Below are 8,878 nucleotides of genomic sequence, written 5' to 3'. Positions count from 1 at the left end.
GCTCAGCCAGAGATTGAGTATTAACCATGTGAATCCATTAAAATAAACGATCTATAGGTTTTGGATTTTGTTTGAAGGTGCCAGAAACGTGACCCTTTCTTTAAAGTTTTGGGTGAAGCAGCATTTGGGTAATGGTCTCAGAGGATTCTGGCAAGAGTCACCAAGCAGAAACCCAGCTATAGGAGTATTCTGGAGATAAGGATACTTTAGTCACAAAATGCGACACTACCTACTTTGACAAGCTTTCCCTCCTCTCTGTCTTCCAAGTGTCTGTCCTAGGACAAGGCCAACAGAATGGATAAATCAGTCAAATGACAGCAGGCTTGGCCTTGCTCTTAGAAAAGATGAGAGTGTATGTGAGCCATGAAAAGCTTCCCTCCACATAACCTGCCCAATTCACACTTTGAATGCTGGCTGCTGATTAGAGCCCCAGAACCAAAGCAGATCAAGCCTACAGACAGGCAGGAATTGGGGGCACAGCCATGTTCAGCTGTTGCCAACTTCTCTGTTTCCCCAGATGAGCGACTTCCCCACTCCTGCCCTGATCATTTCCCCATCATTTCCTCTCAAAGTGTCTTCTTTCCTCATCATTCTGTTCCTGTTTGGCCCCAACATTCAAAGGAGGGAAAGAAGAGCACACCAGTTGATTCTCTCCCACTTCTTCCTGGGCCAACTGAAAACCTGGAGAACTGCATGTCCAGCAGCTCAGCTGGGGGCATCCTAGGGTTGCAAGACACTGGTGTGCAGTTCAGAGCCACTCCTCAGGCACATACATGGTGTAATAAGAAACTGCAGTTTGACACACTGATTTTTTTTTAAAAGACAGATGTTGAAAACTGTGTATGGAAGTCTGAAACAAAGATATGCTTACTTCAAATAACAAGCAAGACATGGTGGAGACAACAGGCTAATCGTCAAATCCACAATTTCAGAAGTGGCAAAAAGTGTGTTCCTGCATTAAGGTAAGTTCAAACAGCCTGCTTCACCCTGCTAAAATTCTCTTTACATAAGTAAATTATACGCAGCAACATTACTTTTAAAGCTCACTCACCTGAGTTTTCAGTACTGGAAGTGCTGTTCTGTGGAAAGATAAACACATATTTTAATATTTTAATTTCTGAGATTGCTCTTCTTTACAGAGAGTAGTGTCTTTGCTACTAAAGTCAATAAGCAAAACCCACTAAAATAAAAAGTGTAAAGACGAAAGAGAGAATGGAGTGTGAATGAAAGTCAAGTCTGAGAAAAACAGATGATTAGCAGAGGCATTATGGATCTCATGCTCAGGTTATGCTGTTTCCCTTCTTTCTTTTATATGCTGCATCTCTTTTCTCTCTTTTGTTGATAAAGGGTGGAGGAGGGGAAGCTCATACTGAAAGTGATAAATACCTTGGTTCACACACCTCCTTCAGCTAAAGGTACAGTGTTACTTCTCCCTGCAGCTGTTTTCCCAATTACTTGTGGCTACACTGAAAAACAGAGACTGGCAACCTTTCTGCTGATAAGCCAAATGCTCTATTTCTGTAAAAGACAGACAGACTGATGTACAGGAAAGCAGAGAAGGCCGCAATTAATATACTGAAATAAGGATATTTTCAACCCAATTAACTGCTCCAATGAACACAGCAAAAAAAGGTTAAAAAATCTGAAAAGTCTGGGGATTTTTTTTGAGATTTTTGCATTTTCTATTTTCTATTAAGCTTTAAGGATGCTGTCCACAATAGCGTCATTAAATTACCAGTTTTTAAACTGTGTAAGCAAAATTATACAGTAATAGATGTCCAGCTTGACATTTGGTATAAATTATAGCCTACACTATAAAGTTAAAAGCTTAGTATATGGAAGGTCTGGTTAAGATAAATTTGACTGTAATTGCAGGTATCTTTTGATACCTGCAACCATGGCTTCAGAAGGACAAGCTAACACAGTGGATAAAATACATGGATTTCACTCAACTTTCTTTAAATGTAACACAATTGTTCTCCAGCAATGCAGCACCCATTCCATAGTCTCAAAATATTTTGGTTCTCCAAGTACTTTACCATCTTTGAAATTGTAAGAAAGGTTGTCCCTCCCCCCTTTTGTTAGAATATGTGACAGCCCTTCATATACTGTAGCAGGTGCTGAAGAAAAATGCTTTTCTATTAAGTCAGGAATGTCACTACTCGGGTTGTGAGACAGCAGGGAGACCTTCATCATTTTTGCAAAAGTTATCTCCAGGGAAAACCATCAGCATGTTTTATTTCCACACTATCAACTCTTATCACAGACCATCATTCTTCAAAGACAGCCATTTGAATAATACTTCAGTCTTGACAATAGCTGACAGATGAAGAAACATATGAAATTAAACACAGTGCCTACTAATAAAGTGCTAAATATGAGTTGAGAAAAAAAGGCAAAAAGGAAAACTGGACCATTATTCCATTAACACTAATTACAATACAGATTCAGGAACTGGGAAACATTTTTATGTTAAATCCTGAGAAACTGTTAGAGAGAAACTGTTTACAGAAGTTAAAACAGTAAAAGAATGGAAGCGAACACTGTACCAAAATCAGTGAAAAGCCAAAGTGGTGGCAAGTTCATTGGCACTGGAAAGGAATGGCAGCTCACCTCAGCACCCACAGGCAAGATTTAATTCCCACTACACCTTTGTGCTGTTAAGATTTTATCCTTCTGTCAGAAAAAATAGCAAAAGTGAATCCTTTTCCTTCTCCCAAACTCATATTTGATCATGTCTTTTAAACCAAGTTAATTTAAAATTGTATGGAACAACAGAACTGGACAGAAGCAAATTAAAGATGTTAAATATTTATTTTAGGAATGTTGATAAAAATTACATGAACATCTTCAATATTGTACATTTTTTTAATGGATAATATACAGCAAGGAAGGTTATTTAAAGTGTACAGAATAAATGGGAACTTGCACTGCAGAGGGAGAAAAGCTCTTTGCTTGTGTCATACTGGTAAGCTACTAAAACTGCTCAATAAACACCTCTATGAAAAGAAAGACAGGAAATAAATCACATTACGGAAATATCAAAAGAACAATAAAAGTTTACAAAAATACTGCTTTCCTACTGTACTAAGTCTGGTTGGGATGGAGGTAACTGTATGGTGCTTTGCTTTGGATCTGTGGCTAGAATAGTGCACATAACACACCAATGCTTTGGCTTTTTCTGAGTAGTGCTTGCACAGCATCGAGGTTTCATTTTTCCCACTCTGCCCATTCCGGCAAGTAGGCAATGAGCTGGGAGGGGACAGAGCTGGGACAGATGGCCAGAACTGACCAAAAAGAGATTCCAGGCTATACATCATCATGCTCAGCAACAAAAATTGAGGGGAGGCAGAGGCCTGCTTCTGGGAGGTGGTGACTGCCTTGTTCCTCCTATCCTCCTTTTCTTTGCTTATTAAATTGCCTTTATCTCAAGCCAAGAGTTTTCTCACCTTTGCTGTTCCCATTCTCTCCCTCATCCCACTGGAGGGAGGGAGCAAGCAGCTGGGTGGTGCTCAGCTGCTGGCCAGGGTTAACCCTGGTAAAATGCAGAATCTGGCAACTTTTTTTTGGTTAATTATATATTAAGCTTACAGAAGAAAGCGTTCACACAGACTGATGCTTCTGCTTAAATTTAGGCACACATAACTATGCTGATTTCAAGAATGACCTTCTTCCAATTTTGCTAACTAGAGCCATTTTTTTTTACATCAGTATGTATATATTAATATTTCCACAACTGAGTTTCAAAAATTCAGAGACAAATATGCTCCCCTCTCTCAAACCCTAGACATTACACTCTCGAAGATCTTTTTCCAGAGGGAAAAAAACTCCACCCAGTTCTCATATTATGGTAGCACAGAAGAATGTGCCTGGTGTATTTTCTCATCAATATCAACAACAGCTATTTCTGCTGTGTGAAGCTGTGCTTCCATATTGCCTTTTTTATTTAAAAAAAAAAAAAAAGATACAGTAGGGAAACATCTTTATTTAGGAACATGGCAACAAGTGTTTTAAGTGGCAGTTAAGACTGAATGCAAACACATGATCGTGCCTATTAGCTATCTACATCAAGTAATAAAATACAGTTTTAAGAGGAGGAAAGATAGTATTTCACACTTAAATGTCACCATAAAATAAAAAAAAAAAAAAAAAAAAGGATCAGCCAACATTTCAACAACCAAAGCATTTTAAAAAAAATTAGTTCTATATAGGTAGAAGACAGAAACATGTATTTCATGAAATCTTTATCCAATCCTAGTTTTACAACCAGGAAACAAACCCAAACCCAAACAAAAAAAAAAAAAGAAAATCAAATGTAATTTTTTGGGGAAAAAAGAAGCCAAAAAAGCCCAAAGGGCAAAGGAAAACAAACTATCTTCCTGCATTCTGGAGGTACAGCTCTAGTGAAAGGTGCTCAGCTTTACTCATTCTCAAATCTGCTGTATGGATTATCAGAATCCTGGAGAAGACCTGTAAAACAAAACAAGACTGCATTGATCATTTTCTTACCAGTATTACATAAAAACCTTGACTTACTGACCTCACTGTAATAGGTACTCCATATAAAAAAAACCAAAAAGCAATTCTTGTCTTGTAATAATTGCTCTATTAGACAAACGCTTAAGTATAATAATAAATTGAAAGCATTCTTAAGCACTCTCATTTCTCAGCCTATAATAACTAATAGACATTCCACGATTTAGCAGAGAGAGAGCATTTCTCTATGAAAAATTCTTAGAGAAAAAACATTTCTCATTTGTGAGGTATAACCTGCAAAATGCATTTGTGAGAGTAAAGTCTACAAAAATCTAAGCATAAAGATGGCTCAGAAAGAACAGATTCAGACTGGCCAGTTTATAAATTCAAGTGACTGTAAGATTATCATCCTTTTAAAATATAAGATGCTGCTACTTTGACTTAGTTGTACTTTGATTATACACAGCCATCTGTCACATTTAGCCACCTACAGCATTTCTGCAACAGGACAATAATCTTTAAGAACAAATGAAGACCACTTCTACATGCACCGAAACCTCTGGGGACCAGAATAAGAGCATCACTTAATCCACATTGCAGTATGTTTCCATCATGAAGATTCTTAATGACTTTACCAGAATACTGTTACAGAAAGCATCACAAAGCCATCCAATTATGCTGAGTGTCTGATAACGCATACCATCTCCTGTAAGGGTTAGTTAAGTAATCACTCTTCCATACAGTAATTATTTCAAAGAGACTTCAAACGACACACCAGATTTGGGCTAGGCACAAGTGCACACTGAAAATAAGGGAGTCCCATAATTACGAGCACAGAGGCCGACCTTTTGTTGTGAAAGAACACAAACACTACCACTATCTTTTCTACCAAGATCTTTACAATGATGTTTGGCAAGCCTGGACTGTTCTTTAGCTCATTTGTTTAGAACACAAAGACAGAAGACAGCTAAGCCAAACAACCCCAATACACAAATGTTCATATTCACAACAGTGGCAGAGAAAGATTACACTAGTCTTTCTCTAGTCACTGCCAAATCTTGCAAGAACTCCCCTCAGACCTTTTCACACCATACCTCTTTTCCACATGCATCTGCACACAGATATTGAACATTCACTGTTTATCTGAAAGTCAAAAGCTAATGGCACTGAAAAACTCTATCTGTGCCTATCCTGTTGCACTTTTGAACTGCCAGGGGATTCTAGGATGTCAATCAAGAAGCATGACTGCTTAGTGCTGATTATTGTATCAGTAACTGCAACTAGCTACCTGACAGGGAATGACAAATATTAAGGAATAATTATGAAAAATCCTATAATACTCAATTTGAGTATAAATACTCAAATTCACAAGATTAGAAGCAGTCAATTCGTAAAAAGTTAAAATAAAAACCAGACCTCATATGTAATGGCCCTTATTTCTTAAAGAAGGGGTAAGCCAGTCACATTTATAAAGCTTCAACCAGGGAATGTTAAATACAGTCTATTTACCTGGCATAGTACCTTGCATCAAAGGTACTACCCCTTTCTGTAATTGCTTTAAAAAAGAAAATTAAAATCTCTTAAGCATTTGAGCAATAAGAATATGGTTAGATGACAGCATTGTCAAAAATCATCTACAATATTTTGAGATCTTGAGATTTTTATATTTTTAAACTCTTAGAAAGCAGTTACTTCTCAAGTTTTAATCTTACCTTTCATGTGTTTAAACAAAGAGTTTAATGCCTGTTAAATCTACTTTAGCTGACAGGTAAGCTAACACACAAAAAGCTCTTATCCTCGGCCTATGTTCAGGCTTTAGTGCCTTCAGGTAACATTCCTGCATTGATATAACCTCAATCCAAATACAGAGAAGAAACATTTGCTTTATTTCCAGACGACTACCCCCTCCTTCCTCCAGACATGTTAATACTTTGGCAGCTAGGATCTATGGATCCTATGTCCTCAACATAAAAAGGACATGGAGCTGTTGGAGCGAGTCCAGAGGAGGGCCACGAGGATGATAAGAGGGCTGGAGCACCTCCCATATGAAGACAGGCTGAGAGAGTTGGGGCTGTTCAGCCTGGAGAAGAGAAGGCTGCGTGGAGACCTCAGAGCAGCCTTCCAGTATCTGAAGGGGGCCTACAAGGATGCTGGGGAAGGACTCTTCCTTAGGGACTGTAGTGGTAGGACAAGGGGTAATGGGTTCAAACTTAAACAGGGGAAGTTTAGATTAGATATAAGGAAGAAGTTCTTTACTGTGAGGGCGGTGAAGCACTGGAACGGGTTGCCCAGGGAGGTTGTGGATGCTCCAGCCCTGGCAGTGTTCAAGGCCAGGTTGGACAGAGCCTTGGGCCACGTGGTTTAGGGCAAGGTGTCCCTGCCCATGGCAGGGGGGTTGGAACTAGATGATCTTAAGGTCCTTTCCAACCCTTACTATTCTATGATTCCATGATTCTGTGATTCTAATATATTTAGTTACCTGAAAGACAACTGAATAGCCCAATTCAAAAATTCTTTCAGTACTTCTGTATTTCACCCCTCCCAAATACAAAACACATCTATACAACATTTACAGAACACTAGTAACAGTATTAAAAATGAATGTATTTTAATTACAATTGACATTGCAAAAACTTCCTGCACATTTCTAAGTTTCATTTAGAAATGAAGGCACCAAACTTCAAAAAAATTTTCCACAAAGTAACAAGATGTACCACGTTCCCTGCCAAAATTAACTTAGGTTGCAGACTTCTCTCTATATAGTCTAGCAGGTGCTCATTATGTCTTTATTGTATTTCATCCAAGATACATACCTGACGCTTCATAGGTCTGGAACTAGCATAGTAAAACACTAGACACCCTTCTCTTACAGTTTAAACAGCTGAAATCAAATAGAAACAATGTTCTACACCCAGTAGTGCCAATTTCAAATTAATCAGAGGATGGTGTAAGACTCCTGATAAACTTTTCCTATGCCACTTTGAGGAGCAAATATACTTTTATCCACCTCTTCCCCAAAACATTCAGCCAAAAGCCATTTTAGATAACTAGTTCTCATATTTCAAATGAATGTGTCGTTTTTACTCATTATTGCAAATGCCATTCCCAGTCATACTCGCTTTAATTTTAATGAATTATGTTTAGGAATGAACAGATATAATTATCACCAGTGAGACATTGGTATGTTTAACTTAAAATTACTCTGATCTGTTGTATTATGCAACACTGGAACTAAACAGGACTTTAGAACTATGGGTCAAATCAGTGTGATCATGACTTCAAAAAATTCATTTCCCAGGAAAGAAGGTAGTCTAAAGAAAAGGCAAACTCTGCTTGCAAACAAAGATAGCCACAGAGGTAACAATGACTGATAGACCTTGCTCTCAGTCTTGCTCTCAAATCTGCATCCAGTGTTTAAATTTCTTTTATCAGTATTCTAAGTACATCACAAGATTACATTATGCAAGAGGAGGGAGACAGCAGCTCATCTCTTGCACCAGTTCTTACCGAAGAAGCTGTATTAGGCTCCAGTAAGTGGACAAAAACAATCTAGAGAGACATAAAAAAAGGAGCATGACAAAAAGCTCCTGTCAGCTGCCACAGCTGCTCTTAGCCCTGACACTCAAAGAGAAGCTGCAAGCCTATGCTAATTGGATAGCATGTCTGCTTCAACTAAAGCTCATGCACTGCCTTGAACCAGACATGAGTTGTCTCTCTCAACTGTTTCCAATTTGACATTGAGAGCAACTACCCAACTTGTAATTTACACTTAGGGGTTCAGAGCAGCTAGATGTTTGTAGCTCCAGGAGTCTTGTTTGCAATAAAGTCCATTACATGTTACTGCTGAACTTTAATATTGACACACAGGGCACTTACAAGAACTTCTAAAATTTTACTTCTATTTATCTTCTTTTTGAGGTTAACATTTGACCTACTTAGTATAAATAAACTTAAAAATTTTAAAAGTATAGTAGTCAAGCATCTTTCATTAGCTTGTATGAAGTAATGAGGTCCATTAATATGCATGAAATTATAAAGCAATTGTAAGAAATTAATACCTCTTTCCAGTATATTCAGTATTATATACTATGCTAACTATGCAGCTTCTCAGTCATCAAGATCTCTCACCACACACCAGCACTGCCCAAAAAATAGAACTTACATGTGAAACACAGAAAACTCTATATGCTGAAACCCTCCTAGTTTGTTGCATATCTTCCCCCCTTATTATACTTTTCATTTTTAACCCTCAGATTAACAACTCTATTCTTAACAAACTATACAGCTTTCAGCACATAGCAATACAAGGTTTCCCTGCTTTGCATTCAGAACACTAAAGAAGGTCAAGACAAAGTATCTGTCTTGAATAGAAGGAACACTTACTGTGACAAACTACTGAATA

General features: G+C 37.9%; 1 protein-coding gene across 1 annotated transcript in view; it reads right to left on the bottom strand.

The window, feature by feature from the left end:
* Nucleotides 1-2,795: 2,795 nt before the first annotated feature.
* The window catches only part of LOC115606051 (pituitary tumor-transforming gene 1 protein-interacting protein-like), a 30,447-nt gene continuing 24,364 nt past the window's right edge, over nucleotides 2,796-8,878 (bottom strand). The window contains exon 7 of the mRNA XM_030481331.1: nucleotides 2,796-4,470. Within this exon, the coding sequence (XP_030337191.1) occupies nucleotides 4,421-4,470 (50 nt within the window). The 3' untranslated portion in view covers nucleotides 2,796-4,420. The remainder of the gene's footprint in view (nucleotides 4,471-8,878) is intronic.

The sequence above is a fragment of the Strigops habroptila genome, chromosome 1, assembly GCF_004027225.2.
Source record: "Strigops habroptila isolate Jane chromosome 1, bStrHab1.2.pri, whole genome shotgun sequence".
In the NCBI taxonomy this organism is placed as follows: Eukaryota; Metazoa; Chordata; class Aves; order Psittaciformes; family Psittacidae; genus Strigops; species Strigops habroptila.
The sequence above is the reverse complement of the archived record's forward strand: the minus strand, read 5'-3'. Positions and strand labels throughout refer to the sequence as shown.